Raw genomic sequence first — 23916 nt, forward strand, 5'->3', positions numbered from 1 at the left:
ACAACTATTCCCGTGGATAACGGAATTTGCTACCATACCCCTGTTAGTTATCGGTGATTTTAATATGTATCTACATGCTGAGCTTGATAAGTATAGGGGTAATGTGGGGGGAGGGGCTGCTCAAGAGACATCGTTGGCAAGGGTCCTGCAGGAAATCAGTCTGGTGGATGTGTGGCGGGTTCGTTTCCCAAATGTTAAGCAGTATTCGTGTTATTCAGCATCCTATTCCTCTCTGTCCAGAATTGACCTGGCTCTGGGAAATAGTCATCTAGTCCCTCTAGTCACTAAAGTAGAATACTGCACGAGATTGTTATCTGATCATTCCCCATTATTGGTTGTTCTGGGGGTCGATCCTGGCACCATAAACAGAAGGGCACTGTGGAGGTTTAATCCCTACTGGCTGGACGTATTCGGGGAACAGTTAGATTTAGCAGGTAAATTGGAGCATTTCTTTAAAGACAATATAGGCTCTGCTCCTTTAAATACGGTATGGGAAGCCATGAAGGCGTTCTTAAGGGGGATCCTGATTAAGGAAATTTCCATGATCAAATCCAAAAATAGGGCTCGTACTCAGGAGTTGCGGAGGGAAGTAGACATATTGGAACAGAGGTATGTTGGGTCTCCAATCATAGAGAATAGGGAACACTGGACTCAGGCACAGGCTACACTAAATGACCATATATTGAAACAAGCAGAACATAAACGTTTTTTTCTTAAACAGCAATTTTATGTGGAGGGAGAGAGTGCAGGGCACTTGCTGGCCACTATAGCAAAGGCCCAGACTGGGGCTCCTATGATTGCAGCTATCAGGGATACTAGGGGTGCGGTAATTACTGATTCAAAGGCTATAATGGAAGATTTTTTTCAGTTCTACAGACAATTATATGCTTCCAAACTGACTAAGGCGCAAAGGGACATAGATCTATACCTTCATGATATGCAAATACCATGCCTAACAGATAGCCAGAGAGAGCAACTAGATGCACCAATCACCCTGGAGGAGATGCAGGAAGCTTTAAAAGATTTTCAAAATAACAAAGCCCCTGGTGCTGATGGGATCCCCGCGGAAATTTATAAGGAGGCTGGGGGGGGGGGGGTTTACTTCCCAGGTTACTGGAAGTGTTTAAAGAAGCGAGGGAGGGAGGGGGCCTTGCCGGCTTCAATGAGGGAGGCTAACATAGTTCTTTTGCCAAAACCTGGAAAGGATGCACTAAACCCCGAATCATATAGGCCAATATCCTTCTCTCGGTAGATGTAAAAATTTTAGCTAAGGTCTTGGCTACCAGATTGGTGGTGGTTATTACACATCTGGTTGCAGAAGACCAGACTGGGTTTATACCGGCCAAGTCGACGGCAATTAACTTGCGTCGGCTTTTTCTTAATCTACAAATGCAGTCACAAAATGCAGGTGGTAGGGCAGTACTATCACTTGATGCCGCTAAGGCTTTTGATAGTGTCGAATGGGAGTATTTATGGGCTGTTTTGCGAAAAATGGGGTTCGGTACTGGATTTCAGGCCTGGGTACGGCTTCTATATAACAATCCGGTAGCTCGGATTAGAATTAATGGTAATCTTTCTGGTAGCATTGAAATGGGCAGGGGCACGCGTCAGGGCTGCCCGTTGTCTCCCCTACTGTTCGCCCTGGCTATGGAGCCATTGGCTGTTAAGCTTCGTTCCAGCAGTGAAATTCAGGGTTTCCGCTACAAAACACTGGAGGAGCGGGTGGCCCTATACGCCGACGACCTTCTGTTGTTTTTGGGTGACACGGAGCAATCTCTGATGACAGCTATGAATTTAATAAGGGAGTTTGGAGATCATTCTGGCTTACGGATTAATTGGGACAAATCAGTTCTTATGCCGGTTGATGGTTTGTCTCAGAATACTAGGGTAGGGAGTACTTGCTTGAAGGTGGTGTGAGAATTTAAATATCTCGGAGTTAGAGAGTGACCACATTTATCGGAGATTACATTCCTTTAAATTTACTTGAACTGCTTACTAAATTTCAACAAAAGGCCAATACTTGGAGCAAACTTCCCCTATCAATGGTAGGTCGAACTAACTTAATTAAAATGGTGTTAATGCCCCAATTATTCTATATCCTTCATAATTCACCGGTTTGGATCCCTATGAGAATATTTTATAAATTTCAGGCACTGTTTCGGGAATTGATCTGGAAAAAAGGGGTGGCCAGAATCAGTTTGGATACACTTCAAAGGCCCAAAGATCAGGGGGGACTAGCCGCACCTAATCCATGGATATATTTTCTAGCTTCTCAAATGCAACAGCTCTGGTTAATCCAGGGGAACCTAGATAAACTGATACGTCTACTCTCACACAATCTGCCAATTACCTCCTTTCTAGAAACAGGAACCTCGGGGTGGGATGCTAGGCGACACCTCCCGACCCTAACACTTATGGGGAAAACGTGGCAGAAAATCAAATTGTTGTTGGGAATAAAAGGCTTTACCCCGTTTACCCCGTTGTGGCATAATGTGGGCCTTCCAGAGATCCATAAATTGAAAGGATTCGGAATATGGGAAAAATTGGGAATAACTAATGTGGCGCAAATATTAGAGGGGGAAATATTTAAATCGTTCCAACAGATAAAAGAAGAATATTGTATTCCACAAACTAGTTTTTACTTTTATCTCCAATTGAGGCATGCATGGTTTGTACAGCCGCGACATATGCAAAGTAAAATCCAACATCATCTACTGTTTAACACATTATTATGCCATAGAGGTGGGAAGGGATTGATTTCCAGAATTTACGGGATACTTATGCAGCAATTTCAGTGGGACAGACCCTTAAATGTTAAGGAGAGGTGGGAACGCGACATTGGTACTATAACCTCGGAAGAATGGGAAGATGTGGTGGGGAGCGTTCCGATACTATCTACATGTGAGGCACATAGACTTTCACAGTTGTACTTATTACATAGGGTATATAGAACCCCCAAATTTCTACAGCGCATTGGGGTAAGGAATGACAGTATGTGTCCGAAATGTGGAGAGGAAGGAGCAGATCTTATGCATATGATGTGGACGTGTAGAAAGGTCGCTGTATTCTGGAATGAGTGTGTGCAATACATTAATGATGTGTTTGAGTGTAATTTACCCCTATATCCTAAAGTGTGTGTATTAGGCCTTGTAGAAATAATAGGATGTGAAGAGGATGAAATAATAGCTGTTAAGAGGACTCTATACCAGGTCAGAAAGCTTATAGCTGCACATTGGTTGGATCCCTCCCCTCTCAGGCTCCAGGAATTTTTGGATAGAATGCGTCTTTTATTGAGATTAGAAGAGGGAGTGTACAAAAAGCGGAAGGCTATACGTAAATTTGATAAAATCTGGGGTAAATGGAATATGTTTCATGGTTATCATATTATGTCTATTTTAAATATCACTTGAGTTTGAAATGTTGTGGTCTCTCATGTTCTGTATAACTAATTGCTGATCATCAGATATTAAGCTCTGTACCCATGGATCAAATTATTAATGCTTTAACAGTCGGATAAGCTATATGATGGTATACGGTCTGTAACAAAAATTTGCTTTTGCCATATGGTTCTTGGGGCTGTTATGGGTGGGGGGAAGGGGAACGGGTGGATCTTGAGAAGCACTGCTAGTTTAGTGATGCCTCACTGTTGTTTATGTATAATGTTATAAAAAGTTTTTTAATAAAAAATATCTGATTTAAAAAAAAAGTACCAAAAACACCTCACATCCTAAATGGAGGCTGGGATAGATGTCTAAAATTGTCATCTGCTATTCATAGCCTATAATGGCATCCGTTTAACCTCTAGGTCATAAAAATCTCACGACATATGACTAATGCAAGACAGTGGCATCTGTCTTTCATAGGCCATGATGGAAGTTTTTTTTTTTTTAAAAAAAGGTATAGCATGTGAAAACAAATGTATTTTACAATGGTAGTTATCATATAAACCGTGTCGAGGGCCCACCATATAGGACACCATATTTTGAACCCTACTTCTTTTTCAGTTAAAAAGAATTGTACTATTTTAGTGTGAATGTGACAGGCCAAGGATATAGTGATTCCTGCAGTTATACAAGTACCTTTTTGTCATTCGCAAATGCATAAAGTGCAAGTGGCTTCTCTCTCTCGTTGATAAACTGAATGGCTTCATCCACATCTTTCACAGTTATTATAGGAAGTAAGGGTCCAAAAATCTCTTCTTGCATGACCTTTGCTTCTGGCTTCACATCAATAAGAACAGTTGGTGCTAGAAAATATCAAGTCTTCAGTAACTGTCCTTCAGTAACGTGGATACGATTCATAACCAACAAATAGACATAGCAAACAAATTTACAGGTAGTTTGCCGGTCTAATTTTATGTAAAGAAAGCTTATTTATTATATTGTAGAATGCTATGCAACTTTGTAACATACAGGGTGGCCCAAAACTAGGAATAATGTTTAATCAATTCAATTCTAAAAAGGATTTTATGTGTAGACATATACACTGACACACACTGAATGGCCGCCAGGTTCCCCCGACTTAACACCAATGGACTTTACTTTTGGGCGTACTATCAAGATGACGGTGGAGAAGACCCTAGTGGACCTATCTATTCTAGCTACAAATCGTTTATCCATCAAGTCGCCATGGCTCGAGATCGAGCCGAAGGCTGTTAAAAAAAAAAAGCGAACAAGGTTTTTGAAAGGAAACTCCAGACAATGGACGAATTATGAGAGTTAATTTAGGAAGCATTTATGGAGACTAGAATGTGTGTCGTACCGTATGTCACAGTGTACTGGAAAGGTCTCAGGAATGTTGCAACGTCAATGGAAGACATTTCAAGCACTTATGAGATTAAATAGTGAAAATGTAATGAACAAAAATTTTAATAAAATGTAAATAAACTTCTTTTGTTGTGTGTCAGTGTGCATTTACCCATATAATCTGTTTTGACAAATTTTATTGATTCAAGCCTATACTTTCTTTTGGGACACCCGGTACATTGTGCTTTAATCCCTTACCATTATCAAGACTGTTGGCAACAAATATAAAACATTATTTTAGGTATCCAAAAGGTGAAAACCTCTACAGGCCAAGTCTTACTCATAGCTGAGAAATGGACACAATTGTATCCAACACAGGCAATCTTCATTAACCAAGTTATTTATAGCTGAGAGGTGGACACAACTCTATCCAGCATAGGCAGTCCTTTATTAGCCAAGTGACACAGGCAATGGGCTAAGAAATTTTACTACTAGGACAACCCCTTCTTGATCTAAATGTTTGGCCCCGATAAAATAAAATAGTTTATACTTACCTCCAGTGCAGGCGTCGTTCTAGCGGTGTAAGCACTCGCGGTCCCGGGGCTCTTGCTATGACACGTGAGCCCGATGCCCAATCAGCGCTGGAGTCACTGTCCCTGCCTTCCTATGAATGGAACAGGAAGAGGAAGTCAGAAAGCAGCTGCAGCCCGGGCTTCCTCTTCACGTTCAATTTGCTCGATGGCGGGGACAGTGATGCCAGCGCTGATTGGGCACCGGGCTCACATGTCATAGCAACTGCACAAGAGCCTCGGGAACGCGAGTGCAGATACCGCTGGGACGGCACCGGAGGGGAGTATAGGCTTTTTATATTTTATTGGCACCAAACATTTAGATCAAGAAGGGGCTGTCCTAGTAGTGGACAACCCCTTTTAAATGGGTTGAACTGCTGAAAAACAGGCTTACTTTATGTTTTAACCTGTTATTTTCATTTTATAAACCAAACTGTTGGACATTCCCTGATCATACACAATACTGCACCAAATTTACTATGTTTACGACACTTTCTCCACTTTTTCTAACAATGTGGAATGACTTCACTTTAAAGGGGTTTGATTTAGGGAAAGGGGTATTGCCTAATGTCTGATACTGCTCCAAAAAAAAAAGCATCATTTTACATCCACCATATGAGTATTAGACACTTTGTTCGCCTTGTTCAACAAAGGGGCATGTTTTTTTCTCAAAAGCGGTTGTCATGCAAAAGGTATTTTTTCCCAAATTTTAAAAAATGAGAGATGTTTTAAAAAAGAAAACCCCCCACCCCCTATCCGTTTGTAAGAAGACATAGAACTGCAGTGCTGGCCCCCACCCTAAGAATTTTTATTAGCGTCATAAACCCTCAGTGTAGCGCAGCCTCTAGCTCAAACTAGATAATTCCCTCCAAAATTCCCATTGTTTAAAAGCTTGTACAGTTAATGTAGAATGTAAAAAACGCACATGACGGTCACTAACCCAGGGACCAGAGTTTTGGAATGTTCACATTTTCCTGGTTACAATGATATATTTTTCATAACTGGGATACCCCCAGAAATCGAGGAATTGGTTTCTTAGCTTCTGAGCATCATAGAGAGGTCCTGTTTAATATCCATCTGCATGAAAATTAGTGACGGCCAACATGATGTCTCCATCTTGGATGTGGGACCCCCCCACACCAAGATATGAAATGTGAAGGTTTCTATGTTCTATGCAGCTGGGTGGTTTCACAAAACCGAGCCCCCGTGTGAGGTAGACAAAATTGGCGGTTCCTAATAATTTGGCCCTGTTACTAAAAAGCAAATCGGACATTTTCAGGTCATTCTTCTCAGGGACGCCAGACGCACGCATACCACGCTGCGCGGAAGAATCACGTCTAATTTCCGGGGAGCCGTCCCCCCCACAGAATCTGAGACCATCACCTCGTGGCGCAGGTTTTGCTATTACTTATCCCTTTTATTTTAATAACTGTTTATGCATACATGTAAATTGTCTCCTTTATAATATCTTGTAAACACTGCCCCCCTTTTGGGAGTAAATCATTAATTATTTACCAGTTTCGTCCTTCTTGTCCTATGTCGAGTAAACACGTTCTTCACCCGCTAATTCACGTTACCTACCAGGTACCTGATCCACCTGTTAAGCGATCGGTGGTGGCAGTATACCAGTATTTATGTGATATTGTGGTTTGAGGGTGGCTGGTCGGAGGTATATATACGTTCCTGGAAGGAACTGGTGGTATATATACATCCTGTCACATCACGTGCCGCAATAGTCGACAAACTAGAGCAGCTGCACCCGTGCTTATCCTCGGTCAATACCGTGTTTGACCAGCAGGATAAGAGGGCGCCAGAGAGCTGCAAGGTCTGACCCAAAAGTGGGTGTCGTTTTCCTGACAGCGGTGTAGCCTAACACCATCTGCCGAATTTCGGACACAAATTAAGCCAACTAATAGGCGATGAAAACTTAGACTGCATAGTTTAAAGACTCTGCTGATTATATCAAACGGCATTACCCGCTATTATAAATCTGGCACATTTTAGGATGGTCTAGTCCAAGTTTGCACAGTATAACAATTAGACCATATTGATAAATTTGTTCTATTTTGCAGTATAATGCGATTCTGGAAGTGTAAAACTGTCATGAACCCAGTTAGGACAGAAAGTGACGAAAACAATTGATAAGCATGTTAAAAATGAAGGCCATGCATTTGTGTGTTATTTCCAGTAATACATACCTATATAACAGGCTGACTCATCTTGCTCCCCTCCAATAGCAATTTTCTCCCCTTCAAGTAAGCCAAGAATACGCTTAAAGTGACGTTTGTTAATAATCCTTTCATAATCTTCAGACTCCTTGGGATTATCACCATAAAACTCCTGGTGTGGAAAACAAAAACTTGGTCGTATAACAAATTCTAAATTATGACACACAATACACCGGCATCTTGGACAGTGCTCACTGATAGGTCATTTTTCCACTGCATATTTTGCATTTTAAAAGCCTCTACATAATTGCTATTATTTCTTACAATCACTGCAGGACAATGTGCAATGCTTTATTGGTTTTCCTTCACTTTTCTTACTTTACGGCAGTCACACCAACACAAAGATTAAAGGATTGAGAAACTGATTATCTACTTTTAGTAGAGGTCATCAATATCAGATCTATGGATGTTAGCTGGAAATAGAGAGCACGGAGCCCAAACATCACAGCTCTGTACACTGTGCAAGGGCTGTTCACAGAGAGTGTAGTTTAGCTCCCACAAAAGTGAACGGAAGATAGGATCCATTACCTGAGATAGGTAACAGCAGACCAGTGGGTGTGCGGTGAGCCATCTTCTCACTAATCTGATACTGGTAACCCATCCTGAGAACAGATAATAAATATCTCTGTACTTGAAAGCCCCTTTCATTTTCAAATCTGTTGCTCTTGTATGAGCAAAGCCTGGAATAGAGCGTAAACTGCATTCTATCTTCTTACTCTTATGAAATGCATTTTCAACTGGTTCTGCATCTATTAGGTTGTGTTCACACATGTGGATACACACATTTTTTGGAACAGAGAAAAAGGAAATTATGACCAAAATGTATCCATTACACAACAGATGCGAATGGAAGCAGCTGAACCCCATTGCTCACTAAGGGAAAAGACCAGTTAACGTCCTAAAGCAGGGGCGGGAAACCTTTTTCTTTGTATAAATGAGATATATATTGCTCAAAAAAATAAAGGGAACACTCAAATAACACATTCTAGATCTGAATGAATGAAATATTCTCATTGAATACTTTGTTCTGTACAAAGTTGAATGTGCTGACAACAAAATCACACAAAAATCATCAATGGAAATCAAATTTATTAACCAATGGAGGCCTGGATTTGGAGTCACCCCCAAAATTAAAGTGGAAAAACACACTACAGGCTGATCCATCTTTGATGTAATGTCCTTAAAACAAGTCAAAATGAGGCTCAGTATTGTGTGTGGCCTCCACGTGCCTGTATGACCTCCCTACAATGCCTGGGCATGCTCCTGATGAGGTTGCGGATGGTCTCCTGTGGGATCTCCTCCCAGACCGCGACTAAAGCATCCGCCAACTCCTGGACAGTCTGTGGTACAACGTGACGTTGGTGGATGGAGTGAGACATGATGTCCCAGATGTGCTCAATCGGATTCAGGTCTGGGGAACGGGCGGGCCAGTCCATAGCTTCAATGCCTTCATCTTGCAGGAACTGCTGACACACTCCAGCCACATGAGGTCAGGCATTGTCCTGCATTAGGAGGAACCCAGGGCCAACCAGCATATGGTCTCACAAGGGGTCTGAGGATCTCATCTCAGTACCTAATGGCAGTCAGGCTACCTCTGGCAAGCACATGGAGGGCTGTGCGGCCCTCCAAAGAAATGCCACCCCACACCATTACTGACCCACTGCCAAACCGGTCATGCTGAAGGATGTTGCAGGCAGCAGATCGCTCTCCACGGCGTCTCCAAACTCTGTCACATGTGCTCAGTATGAACCTGCTTTCATCTGTGAAGAGCACATGGTGCCAGTGGCGACTTTGCCAATCCTGGTGTTCTGTGGCAAATGTCAAGCGTCCTGCACGGTGTTGGGCTGTGAGCACAACCCCCATCTGTGGACTTCGGGCCCTCATACCACCCTCATGGAGTCGGTTTTTAACAGTTTGTGCAGAGAAATGCACATTTGTGGCCAGCTGGAGGTCATTTTGCAGGGCTCTGGCAGTGCTCCTCCTGTTCCTCCTTGCACAAAGGCAGAGGTAGCGGTCCTGCTGCTGGTTTGTTGCCCTCCTACGGCCCCCTCCACCTCTCCTGGTGTACTGGCCTGTCTCCTGGTAGCGCCTCCAGCCTCTGGACAATACGCTGGCAGACAAAGCAAACCTTCTTGCCCCAGCTTGCATTGATGTGCCATCCTGGATGAGCTGCACTACCTGAGCAACTTCTGTGGGTTGTAGAGTCCGTCTCATGCTACCACGAGTGTGAAAGAACAACCCACATTCAAAAGTGACCAGAACATAAGCCAGAAAGCATTGGTACTGAGATGTGGTCTGTGGTCCCCACCTGCAGAACCACTCCTTTATTGAGTGTGTCTTGATAATTGCCAATAATTCCATCTATTGTCTATTCAATTTGCACAACAGCATGTGAAATTGATTGTCAATCAGTGTTGCTTACTAACTGGACAGTTTGATTTCACAGAAGTTTGATTTACTTAGAGTTATATTCTGTTGTTTGAGTGTTCCCTTTATTTTTTTGAGCAGTGTATATTATAATCCTGTAGAAAAATGACACCCTCTGGTAATAAAATGTCCAGGAATAAAAAAAAAAACAAAAGAAAAAAAAAAAAAACACATTATGGGTAAATAAGACAGTACAAAGTGTAATAACACAAAAACAAAGGACACTGAAAACCTTGAAGGCAAAGAACACAGAAACAGTATTTCAGAAGTATAAGGATCTCAATAGGAAATATAAAAAAGAAAACAAAACTAGCAAAGTTATCTACAGAGAAAAAAAAATTGCCAGCGACAAGAAAATTAATCCAGAAAAATTCTTGAATACACCAATGTCGAAAATAAAAAAAAAAAAAGGATGGTATCGGCCCCTTAAAAGATTTTAACAACATGATAATTATAGAGGACAAAGAAAAGGCTTAGATATTAAACAGGCACTTTTTATTTGTGTTCAATAATGAACTGACTGTTCCAGGGAACATTCATCAAGACAAAAATTAAAGTTCACCACCAGATATAACTAGTTTAACACAAGAAGTAAGCCTGCGTCTGAGCAAATTAAACAGAGAAATCCCCCCGGCCCAGTTGGCATTCATCCACGGATACTGAGGGAATTGAGCTCCGTAATTGACAGACCGCTGTATCTCATATTCTTAGACTGTCTTGTAACGAGTTGTGCCACAGCATTGGAGGACAGCTGACGTGGTACAGATATTTAAGAAAGGTAAGAAGGTGGATCCAGGTAACTACCGTCCAGTACGTCTGACATCAGTAGTGTGCAAAATTTTTGAAGGCATCATAAGAGGTGGCCTGGAGTATTATATCGCAGAGAATAATACAATAAATGACAATAAGCACGGATTTATCTAGCCAGCATGTTTGGTTTCTATGATGAGGTAAATGAATATCTGGATGTTGGTAATGCGGCGGATGTGATTTATCTGGACTTTGCAAAGGCATTTGGTACTATATCACATAACAGCCTTATACTGAAGCGACAGAAGGACTAGGGGAAACTATATGCAGATGGGTAAAGAACTGGCTAAAAGACAGGAAAAAAAGAGTTTCAAAGAAACAACAACAAAAAAAAGTTTCAAACAAAAAGTAAATGGTACGTTCTCTAAATGGGATATAGTCAGTAGTGGGGTACCACAGGGATCTGTACTGGGACTGATTCTTTTCAATCTCTTTATTAATTACCTAGTGGATGGGATTGAGGGTAAAGTGTCAGTCTTTGCTAAGTATGAGATCTTAGCTAGATGAGAGGCTCTGGACTGGGGTCTAAGTCGCAACGTTTCTCCTTGTGGAGAGTGACATGTCAAGCCTGGCATGTCAGAGTGAGGAGAATTAAAAACCATGCATGCTCCTCTGGGAAATAAAATATGCAAATTGTCTCTTCAGAGAGAAAGAGGACTTGAACTCTAGTGCCACCTATTAGAAGCAGCGAAATCCAACTCCAGTCCAGAGCCTCTCACCTAGCCAAATCAGATCTCATACTTTGCACTGAGGTGGGGCAACACTCCGGAACACAGTGTCTGCAAATTGAGGTTCTGGTTTGGCTTTTATCCCAAATCATATTGCAAAGCTCGTTAAAGGGTAGATAGTGACTTTTAGGATCGCTGCTTCCAATAGGTGGCGATAAAGTTCAAGCCCTCTTCCTCTCTGACTAGACATTTTGCATATAAAACAGAAAATAAATGCATCAATCACTACTTTATCCCTTTGCTTCCTTTTTCATCAGTTATGCAATGGATGTATTTTGGAATGAAATTTCATGTGGTCTGTTCCTAAAACGCAGGTGAAAAATAGTCTAGTATAAATGGTGACTTGCCAAAATATTAACAGTGTAGTGAAAGGCAACTCCTGTGGATTGCTTATACACAGCCATGGGGAAAGGAATGGACTGGGGCACAATTTTTAATAGCAATATAAGTCACTTATTTCATTAGGAAGAATACACTTGTGTCCAGAATATAAAAATATCACAAAAAAAGGAAAACCTTTTCAATACCAACAAGCCATAAAAATCCAGATAAATAGCAAAGGTTATACAAAACAAAAAAGTAAAAATAAAGTGATATACCTTCAGTGTCTCCTTAATCTTTTCTATCAGTTTACTTTGGATGGATTTATCACACAGAATGTAGTCAGGAGCGATACATGTTTGTCCACAGTTTACAAACTTTCCCCAAGTTATACGTCTAGATAAAAAGAACATTTCCTTCAACATAGAAAGGTATTAAAATATATCTACCGATATACCCCTTGAGATATAGATATAGATGTAAATATTGCTTGTTATACCTCAGGAAAATATAATTAAAAGTTGAGGTTCATTTTCGAAGAATCCGTGAGGCATAGGCAAAAATATAAACAAAGACACACTATTCATAATCTATCTTAAGCCGGTTTTCACACGTCTGACATTCACAGTCATACCATGGAATGGCCGAAGTTCTCCTGACATGAAGTCAACAGCCTGTTGAGTTTGTGTGGACATTTTGGGCCATTCTCGGCCGCGAATATCAGATTATGGATGTTAAAACTACAATGTGTATTACAACTGTGTTTGATTTTTGTTCTATTATGCCATTTTGCCTGTGACTTACAAATTCTTCAAGACAAACCTCAATTATTTAATTAATTATATTTTGCAATAAAGTTATTTTATTGTCATCAAGGTCACGTTTGTCAAAAATTTACAATTCCTGTATTGTATATACAGAGCTCATTGAAAGACTAATGGTTTAATGCTTCATTTATACCAAAAAAGTAAAACAAGTGAAAAAGATTTCTCTGACCATTAATAATAAAGTAAAAATTAAGCAGCTACACGATTGGAAGTAATTTTTAGGTTTCAGGAGATTAACCAAAGAGAAATGCAGATCATGCGAACACATGTCATTAACAACGAATAATCCCGATAGCCAAGGTCACCCATCACAGTGACTTTTCATTTTCTCAGTAACACTCACCTACTGGCAATATCAATATCACAGTCCTTATCAATGTAACATGGACTTTTCCCTCCCAGTTCAAGGGTGACAGGCGTCAGGAATTTTGCTGCTGCTGTCATGACAATTTTGCCAACATTTGTATTCCCAGTATAGAAAATATGGTCAAATCTTTCAGCAAGCAACTCTGTTGTCTCTGGTACTCCTCCGTTCACCAATGGGTAAAGCTCCTACAAGATCAGAAAAAAAAATATGAAATTTGAATGGTCATTTAATATGCATCATTTTCACGTTTTGGGGTGTCGCCTTCCCCACTTTGGGCTATGAACCTTATCTATTTTGCTTTCCATAGATTGCTGTTTTACACCTAAGTCTTAGTCCTAGTCCTGCTCAGCCCCCCTCCCCCAGTCTATTTACATTGCGAGGCGAGTTTCTAGAATAGGGGCCAACCTGATTGGGTGCACCTTGTTGTGGTGGGATGGCTTTTGCGTTATTTTGATAAAAGTGGTATAAACCGTGTGCCCTATGTTTTTTTTTTTACATGTATTACTTGTATTTATTTACTGCAGGGTATCAATTGCATCTTTTTCTGTAGTTTATATTTGTGTGTTAATGGCCACAGAGTGGAGGTGCATCTACATATGACACTTATACAAAAAGCTGTACAGGTCCATGTTTTCGTTTTTCCATATACTGAGAAGTTAAGATCTGTAGACTTTCTGCAAAGATTATCAACATTCTGCAGCTTTACAAAGTTGCAGCATACTAATTTTCCTGCTACATGTGGATGGAGTTTTAAATTATAATTTGCTGCATATTTTCAGTATGGAACCTATGCTACAAATCCACAACATCTGAACCCAATCTGGCATACTTTTCACCCAAACACAGAAACATACATATTTTACAAGTAACCCAGGTATATAATAATGTACCTTGTCTAAGTATTGTGGGACAATTTTCTCCAAAAGCTTGGCAATATGTTCGCTCACTTCAGATGGTTTGATCACCACAGAATTACCTTTAAAGAAATGCAATATTAAAAACTAAGGCCCCGATTCATCATCATTTGTGAGGTTTTCTATAGAGATTTTTCTTTTTTGTCTTTTAATATTTGTTACAAATTTTTACACCAACATTCTTTAAAATGGCACATGGTGTTGATTCATTTTGCTCAAATTAAAATATTTTTCTATTTTCGATTTTTTTTCACCTTTTTGGGAGAAAAGTCGCACGTTAGTCTTCAACTGCACCAAAATAAAATTCCACCAAAAAAAGACCTTACTCAAGGCAGGACATGCAGTGACGTGACAAAAAAAAGTGCAACATTTTAAAGTTTCATTTCATGAAGCGGATACCGACCATAAAGTGGAGCAGCTCCGCATGGTCGAAGAGGGCACAGCAAAAACACAGCACATAGCAGGGGCACATTTAGGCTGGGTGCCCACGTAGCGTTTTACAAGTGTTTATGCTGCGGAATTTCCACAGCATAAACGCTTGGGAAACGCTTGGTAATCCGCCTCCCATGGTCCCCAATGACAAGCCGCACTTTCAATGCCCATGTTGCGGATTTTTCCGCTGCGTTTATGCTGCGCTCAAAAATCCGCAGCATGTCCATTAATTTTGCGGACACGCAGCGTAATCGCCACCATTGACTTGCATTGGACCGCGTGACATCCGCATCACTACATGTGCACAAGCGGATATCACACGGTTCAATGTGCGGATGGTACCCAGGTCTGGAGGAGAGAAGACTCTCATCCAGACCTGGGTACCATAGAAACTGTAGAAAAAGAATTTAAAATAAAAAATAAAGTTTATACTCACCTTCTGATGTCTTCCCGGTGTTTTGTCTGCTCCGTCCGGTGTCTTGCAATGTTCGCGTTGATGTGAAGGACCTGCCATGACGTCACTGAGTCATGTGACCCATCACATGGCTCAATGACGTCACTGAAGGTCCTTCACACCCCCGCAAGCAGTGCAAGACACCGGACGGAGCAGACAAAACACCGGGAAGACATCAGAAGGTGAGTATAAACTTTTTTTTATTTTTCACCATTCTTATTCTTTATTTTAACTAACTTGGTCACACTACTATAAATCCATGCTGGTTGCATGGATTTATATAGTGTGAACAAGTTGTCAAGCATTTTTCCAAGTGATGCTAAAATCGCTTGGAAAAGCGCTTGATAACCCGCATACAGAAATGCATGCAAAGACGCTTCACAAACGCTTCTACCTGGCGGGAAAAACGCATGTAAAATCCGCATGCGTTTTTCCTGCCAGGGAGAAGCGTAAAAAATATGCAGCATTTCTGCATCGTGGGCACTTAGCCTTATAAGATCTCAGCACAGGAACATTTATTAACACATACAATTGTGGAACTGATTATTCCAAGACCTATTAATTAAAATGTTCTTTATTTCTGGGACAACTCCTTTAACAGAGGAAAAACAACTTAAAAAAATGGCACAAAAACTTAGAGAGAATAAAGCGCAAATACTATAGTCACTAATAAAGATCAAACTAACAGCAAGAGGGTTTATAGGGAATCTATGCTACCTCATCTGAAAGCAGTCTGATGAAGGGAAAGAGAAGATGAATCCAACGATGTGTCACTTTGTTTATTAGGTGCTGCCATTCTGATACAATCAGAGTTTTTAGATTTATGAGCTGAGATTGCTAACTTGGCCCACATTAAGCTCTCCATGTACAAAATCCATAGACAGTGAGGTGCTGAGTTGATGGACTAGTCCGGCATTGTTAATCTCTGAGTGGTAAATCCTTTACAGTCGTAAACAGCATGCACTTTGACAAGTGACTGTTACACTCGCGCCCGGACTGACTGGCGTGAGCGTGATTAGTGAACCCACTGTACCATGAGCCGAGGAGTGCCTGGAGGGGCGTAACTAAGTATCAACCGGATCCGACCAAGGTCGCACAGCAGCTCAGTCGACTCCGTGAACCAAGGAGGAACCGAGCAGAGGGACCAGGTGCTACTCAAGGTCAGACCCCGGTCACAGCTGTTGACCCACACCGGGGAATGCAGGAACAGGCAGGTAAGACTGACGTACAGACAGGTGGGTATTGGCAGGCACGGCTGGTATGCAGACAGGTGGGTACTGGCAAGCACGGCTGGTATGCAGACAGGTGGGGTACTGGCAAGCACGGCTGGTATGCAGATAGGTGGGGTACTGGCAAGCACGGCTGGAGTGCAGACAGGCAGGTACTAACAGGTTGGAGAGCAGGCTGGATAGGGTCCAGTACAGACTGGGAGACAGGAACAGAGCCGCAGATGCGGTAGACAAGCAGAGTAAAGCGAAACCACCGGAGCGGAGGACAAGGCAGGGCAGAGCGGAACCGCAGGTGCGGTGGACAAGGCAGAGCGGAGCGAAACCGCCGAAGCGGTGAGCAAGCAGAGCGGAGTGAAACCGCCGGAGCGGTGGACAAGGCAGAGCAGAGAGGAACCGCCGGAGCGGTGGACAAGGCAGAGCAGAGAGAAACCGCTGGCGAGGTGAGCAAGCAGAACAGAAAAAAATCGCAGGTGCGGTAGACAAGGCAGAGCAGAGCTAAACCGCCAGAGCGGTGGACAAGGCAGAGCAGAGAGGAACCGCCGGGGCAGCGGACAAGGCAGGGCAGAGAGGAACCGCAGGTGCGGTGGATAAGGCAGAGCAGAGAGGAACCGCCGGAGCGGTGGGCTAGGCAGAGCAGAGAGGAACCGCCGGAGTGGTGGACAAGGCAGGGCAGAGCGAAACCGCCAGAGCCGTGACCAAGCAGAGCAGAACAGGGCTGACGGTGCAGGCAGAGAGGACAGGGCTCTGTTCACATGGAACAGACTGAAAGATACAGGAAGATGGCTGGAACACAGGAGGTAGTTACAGAGGAAGGGAAAAGGGACAAGCAGAACCAGATACGCACAAGGTACTTACAATGAAGTAGCAAGTGGACACAAAACTCACAAACAGAAGTACAGAGACAACGAGTTGGAGTTAGGGGCAGGTTCAGACACTGCAGGAAAAGGGAGGGTACAGATATAGAGACAAACAGGTAACAGGCTAGGAGACAGTTCAGACGGGAACTGATACCGAAACGACATACAGGAACGAGCCTGGGAATACAGCCCCCAGGGTGGCGGAAAGGACTAGAAGTCACATAACAGGCCTGGGTAGACAACGAGTTCGGAGTTAGCTGCAGGTTCAGACACTGCAGGAAAAGGGAAGGTACAAACGTAGAGACAAACAGGTAACAGGCTAGGAGACAGTTCAGACGGGAACTGATACCGCAACAAGATACAGGAACGAGCCTGGGAATACAGCCCCCAGGGTGGCAGAACAGACTGGAAGTCAGAGATAACAGGCCTGGGTATGCGGCCCCCAGGGTGGCAGAAACAGACAAGATACAGGACAGGACCTGGCAATTCAGTTGCAAAGACAAACTGAGTGAAGGTGTTGCTCAAGCACCTCCTTCAGGGTGGAAGGGGTTTAAATATTCAGTGACTCACAGCAATAGGCTGGAGACGCATTAGGGGTGCGCCCACAGCAGCTATAAGAATCAGGAAGTAACCAAGCCACCGCCCAAAGCAGTCAGACAAGAGACATGCACACAGCATGAACTGGAGCAAGGTTTGCAGGCTGGACTGATGGCTAAGATTGCAGTCTTGCATGGTGGGAGGTGGTGCACTATGCAAGCACGCCGCCAGGGATGTTACAGTGACACATCCCTGAATTCTGTGTTTCAGCCATTATCTCCTGCTGTCCTCAGATTGCGTAGCAAAAACCTGCTGACAGATTCCCTTGAACAGGAGCAGTAACTGTTCTAGACTTTCACCAACACTGTACGGCCACTCTATTAGGGCTATCTGCCCTTTCACTTCTGGAGCTTCCTTGTAAAGATATTAGTAATCCTACAGTGCAACATAAATCCAAGTGAGCAAGTTTTCTGTGCATCAGTGCAGCCTAATTTTCCCAATCTCGGAGACTTTTAAAGCTGAATAACCATTGGTGCTAAATTAGCCATGGCCAGTATATAAAAAACTGCCAACGTTCGGTTTTCTCATGCAACGCTGTTGAGAGCATGCTAAGAATAGTGTGACGAACGGAATCGGAGGAGAATGTCAGGAATCTTTCTAATAAACATAAAGAGCACAGTCAAGCAAACTGCAGTCGACTACAACAGAGTAACTCTGACATTTTATAGCAATTTATAATGTATCCATGCCAAGGAATTACAACAGCAGATGACAAGATTGCGTGCCACTGCTGTCTAAAGGTATGTGCACATGACGTCTTTTTCAAGTGGATCCTGCCAAAAATAATGCATCTATGCATAGCAATGAAAAAACAACTTGCTATTAATATATTCAGTCTTTTTAAAAACTTTGTTTAAACACTCTAGGCTTTCAGAGTGATACGATTATAATAATAAAAAAAAAAGACCTGGCCATTATTCTGGTGGCTTCTGGTTGGGTACCACTCATTATTAATACAAAACAATTAACTCATTCCTGACATGGCCATTTTAAATTTTAGTTTTTCCTCTTCTTCTTGCAACATGCCCGAGTTTGATTCTATTATCGGATCACATTCGATCATGCAAGTTAATGAGTCTGTGGAAAACATCGGACCGCTCCCGGATGACATCTGAGTGCAGTCTGACTTTCACAAATGACACAATGTAGAAGATGGAGAAATTTTTTTATCCATCTTCTCCTCATCCGAGAAAATCGAATCATCCTGTGGCCACACTCTGATTGGAATATGATTAGAGCGTGATTAGCATAATCAGTCAGATTCTCTCGGATGAGTGAAAATAATGTTATTTCAATTTAATTGTTCCATTTTTTTAAAAAAGATAGTCAGAGATTGAAATGTAACCCCTCCCTTCTTGTCACCATACACATAGCTTCTGATCAATAATAATATCATTGTTTAAACTGCTATTAGCATATATTAATATATTTAACTATCCCAACACTGCCTTTTTATATCTGATTGTTGTACGTGTTCTAGCATAACGATCTACCTCACTATAACAAAAGATTTTTCAGTTCTTTTCATGCTTTTTTTATCAAGCTGTTTAGCACGATAGTCTCCATTATTTAGAATCTAAAAATAAAATCCAGAAAATCACATTGTATGATTTGTAAATAATTATGTCATGCAATAAAATGCAATTTAAGTATTTGATCACCTACCAACCAGCAAGAATTCTGGCTCTCACAGACCTGTTAGTTTTTCTTTAAGAAGCCCTCCTACTCTGCACTCATTACCTGTATTAATTGCACCTGTTTGAACTCATTACCTGTATAAAAGAAACCTGTCCACACAATCAATCACACTCCAACCTCTCCACCATGGCCAAGACCAAAGAGCTGTCCAAGGACACCAGGGACAAAATTGTAGACCTGCACAAGGCTGGGATGGGCTACAGGACAATAGGAAAGCAGCTTGGAGAGAAGGCAATAACTGTTGGCGCAATTATTAGAAAATGGAATAAACACAAGATGACTATCAATCTTCCTTGGTCTGCAGCCCCATGCAAGATCTCGACTCGTGGGGTAAGGATGATTCTGAGAAAGGTCAGGAATTAGCCAGAACTACATGGGAGGACCTGGTCAATGACCTGAAGAGAGCTGGGACCGCAGTCTTAAACATTACCATTAGTTACACACTAAAAAAGTAATGGATTAAAATCCTGCAGGGCACGTAAGGTCCCCCTGCTCACGCTAGCACATGTCCAGGCTCGTTTGCAGTTCACAATGACCATCTGGATGATCCAGAGGAGGCATGGGGGAAGGTCATGTGGTCAGATGAGACCAAAATAGAACTTTTTAGTATCAACTCCACTCGCCGTGTTTGGAGGAAGAAGAAGGATGCGTAAAACCCCAAGAACACCCTTCCCAGCCATGAAGGATGGTGGGGAAAACATCATACTTTGAACGGTGGCTCAGTGTTTATCACTGCAGCCTTTCAGCGCTGGGATCCTGGATTCAAATCTCACAAAGGACAACATCTGCAAGGCGTTTGTATGTTCTCCCCGTGTTTGCCTGAGTTACCTCTGAGTTCTCCGATTTCCTCCCACACTCCAAAGACATACTGATAGGGAATTTAGATTGTGAGCCCCAATGGGGACAGTGGTGATAATGTAAAGTCTGTAAATGTCTGTAAAGCGCTGTGGAATTAATGGCGCTACATAAGTGAGTAAAATAAATAAATACTTTGGGGATGCTTTTCTGCAAAGGGGACAGGGCGACTGCACCGTCTTGAAGGGAAGATGGATGGGGTCATGCATCGCGAGATTTTGGCCAACAACCTCCTTCCCTCAGGAAGAGCATTGAAGATGGGTCGTGGCTGGGTTTTCCAGCATGACAATGACCCCAAACACACAGCCAAGACAACTAAGGAGTGGCTCTGTAAGAAGCATTTCAGGGTCCTGGAGTAACCTAGCCAGTCTCCAGACCTGAACCCAATAGAAAATCTTTGGAGGGAGCTGAAAATCAATGTAGCCCAGCGACAGCCCCGAAATCTGAAAGATCTGGAGAAGATCTGTATGGAGGAGTGGGCCAAAATCCCTGTTGTGTGCAAACTTGGTCAAGAACTACAGGAAACATCTGACCTCTTTAATGGCAAACAAAGGTTTCTATACCAAATGTTAGGTTCTGTTTTTCTATTGTATCCAATACTTATTTCATTCAATAAAATGCAAATTAATAATATAAAAAATCATAAATGTGATTTTCTTGATTTTTTTTATTCTGTCTTCACAGATGAAGTGTACCTACAATAAAAATTACAGACCTCTCCATTTTTTGTAGGTGGGAAAACTTGCAAAATAAGCAGTGTATCAAATATTTATTTTCCCAACTGTAGGTACACGGATAACTCCAGACTGGTTCCCCAAGTAATTAGTAATGAAGAAAGAGTTTTCTTTTCCAGCACCAAATGAAACAATAATAAAAAAATCAGTTTATTTCCATCTTCATTAAAAGTTCATGGATAAAAAAAAATGTTGCAACTTGAGACAAGTGGCAGCTTCAAAATCCCAGGTATTCTTAGTCATAGCAGTGCTCAATCTCAAATACTAGGAATACATAGTCTAAAGTAACCCAAGGAAGCATGTAACAGTTCCTGCCTCCACCTTCCACACATGAATGGAAACATCCCTTCATTAGCTGCTATGATGTCTCCCATACAAAGCACAGCACTCAAAGAGGGATTACTGCTCTTCACTCCTTAATTAGCCCAAAGTCAGAAGCAGTGTGGAGGAAATGATACAGCACTACTAAACATTGTAGATGGAGTGAGGTAAAAGACAAGTCAGAAAGCTTAAAGGGAACCTGTCATGTCGCCCATGCCCTACAACCCAGCAGCATTCGTAAATGTATTATGAATTGCCTTGCCTAACCAGCCTTTTATCCTGTTAGTCAGCTAAATCCGGCTTTTTTTTTTTTTTAGCATGTCAATGCGCCTCTGAAACTGGGTGTATGCTTCCCGGCTTCAGAGGTGTACTACACATGACCGAAAGTGCAGAAGATGTACATGCTGTCAAGCTCAGGTCAGGAGAGCAGCCAGCCAAGTTCAAGCATTGCGTTGCGATCGTCATTCGTGTTATATGGCCATGCGCCCTGACAGTGAAATCTGGCCCTCCTCACTTCTAGATTGGGTGCTGAGCGGTGCCAGTGATTTTATATTTCAATATATGCTGGGGCATGGGTGTGACTGGCAGGCATTCTACTTAGAATAAGACAGGTGTGAGATACCTATTGCTTGCATGACATCACCGGCCCCGCTCATCATCCAATGTATAAGCTGAAAGGGCCAAATTATCCATTTAACCTAAAGTTTGCAAGTGTAAGTAAGAACAGTTAAGTTTGAAAAACGCAAGCTGCTGCCACATATCTTTTTTTTTTTTTTTTTTTTAAATCAGCCAGTTTTAAGAGGTGAGCAATAAAGCAAGTGGATTTAACAGATTTGGAAGTGTTGGATTATGCATTTCTTTGCACGTTTAAGTCATGGAAGCTAATAGCTGACATTGGGAAACATGTGACAATACATTGGAGATATTGATTTTAGTGATCTTTCACTATTTTTTGTATTTCATAAAAAAAAAAACCAAAAAAAAAAAACACAGATGTGCTATTCCATCTTATCTTGGTAATTTAGGAGTAATAGTAATCAGATTCCAATATGTACCTGCTGCAATGGCCCCCACCACAGGTTGCAGAAGGACGACAAGGGGGTAGTTCCAAGCTCCAATGACGAGGACAACACCAAGAGGTTCATAATTGATGTATACATCATCTTGCATTGTCATCAGGTTCTTTTTCACGTGTTGAGGTGCAGTCCAATTATGGAGATTGTCAATGGTCAGCTCAAGTTCAGCTAAAAGACCCATGATCTCATAAGCATATGAAGCACAATCACTCTACACAAATAACAAACACATTGTTAGGTCTGGCAATGAGACAATTTTCATTTAGCAAACATAAGTCATGTAAGCACCTAAATGAGAATTTTTTTATGTAATAAGGTATTTGTCATTCTACACAATTATTTTCCAGCAATACGAGTTGCTGAACATGTACAATAATTCCTTATAAATAATGGCAGGTTTTAACACTAACCAATACCACTGTTTGAATCTGTGTGAATATATGTAGTATAATTTTACACTGTGTTTGAAGCAGGGTTATATGTGTATACATTGTGGTGATAGATTATCAGGCTTTGTGTTTCAGCTAATAAACAGATAATTACTAAAGAACCTTGTGCAAGTCAGCTTTTAGGGCCTCCTTGAAGGCAGCCTCATTCTCAATGAACATTTTCTTCATGGCCTGTAGCTGTTGTAACCGGAAATCCAATGAGCGCGTCTTCCCAGTGGCAAACGCTTGCCTTGCCGAGTTTACAATCTTTTTTATCATATTGTATGGTAAGCCTGAGAAAGAGAATATGTAGTAAAATGAGAACTGACCAAGACATGTAAACTACTAAAGTGGCAAGGCCACAAAACAGCGCAAGTATATATCACTACTAAGATTATATAAACCATTTTCTACGTGCATTTTAATAAAGTCATTACAAACAGAGTGATCTATTTCAAGTGTTTATTTCTGTTAATGTTGATGATTATGGCTTACAGCCAATGAAAACACAAAAGTCATTATCTCAGTAAATTAGAATACTTTATAACAACAGCTTGAAAAATGTTTTTAAAATCCGAAATGTTGGCCTACTGAAATGTATGTTCAGTAAATGCCCTCAATACTTGGTCGGGCCCAGGTTGCTTTGATAGCAGCCTTCAGCTCGTCTGCATTGTTGGGTCTGGTGTCTCATCTTCCTCTTGACAATACCCCATAGATTGTCTATGGGGTTAAGGTCAGGCGAGTTTGCTGGCCAATCAAGCACAGTGATACTGTTGTTTTTAAACCAGGTATTGGTACTTTTGGCAGTGTGGACAGGTGCCAAGTTCTGCTGGAGAATGGAATTTCCATCTCCAAAAAGCTTGTCGGCAGAGGGAAGCATGAAGTGCTCTAAAATTTCCTGGTAGACGGCTGCGCTGACTTTGGTCTTGATAAAACACAGTGGACCTACACCAGCAGATGACATGGCTCCCCAAACCATCACTGATTATGGAAACTTCACCCTAGACCTCAAGCAGCTTGCATTGTGTGCCTCTCCACTCTTCCTTCAGACTCTGGGAACTTGATTTCCAAATGAAAATTGGAATTCTGGGACTTTGTGGAGTTTGTCAATGACTGCCTTCTGGACATCTGTCAAGTCAGCAGTCTTCCCCATGATTTTGGAGCCTACTGAAACAGACTGAGGGACCTTTTTAAATGGTTAGGAAGCCTTTGCAGGTGTTTTTGTTAATTATTCTAATTTACTGAGATAATGACTTTTGTGCTTTCATTGGCTGTAAGCCATAATCATCAACATTCACA

The 23916-nt window shown here is 41.8% G+C and overlaps 1 protein-coding gene across 3 annotated transcripts in view; it reads right to left on the reverse strand.

Moving 5' to 3' along the window:
• Positions 1-23916, reverse strand: part of ALDH3A2 (aldehyde dehydrogenase 3 family member A2) — a 53831-nt gene that overhangs the window by 22853 nt on the left and 7062 nt on the right. For all 3 annotated transcript variants that reach the window (XM_073665469.1, XM_073665467.1, XM_073665468.1), the window contains 7 exons: positions 22741-22910; positions 22169-22400; positions 13913-13998; positions 12999-13207; positions 12107-12224; positions 7513-7654; positions 4080-4246 (listed from right to left, as the gene is read on the reverse strand). In XM_073665469.1, coding sequence (XP_073521570.1) covers positions 4080-4246; positions 7513-7654; positions 12107-12224; positions 12999-13207; positions 13913-13998; positions 22169-22400; positions 22741-22896 — 1110 coding nt within the window. In that variant the 5' untranslated portion in view covers positions 22897-22910. The remainder of the gene's footprint in view (positions 1-4079; positions 4247-7512; positions 7655-12106; positions 12225-12998; positions 13208-13912; positions 13999-22168; positions 22401-22740; positions 22911-23916) is intronic.

The sequence above is a fragment of the Phyllobates terribilis genome, unplaced genomic scaffold (genome assembly GCF_046119375.1).
Source record: "Phyllobates terribilis strain yellow unplaced genomic scaffold, ASM4611937v1 Scaffold_2__4_contigs__length_985480577, whole genome shotgun sequence".
NCBI classification, from domain to species: domain Eukaryota; kingdom Metazoa; phylum Chordata; class Amphibia; order Anura; family Dendrobatidae; genus Phyllobates; species Phyllobates terribilis.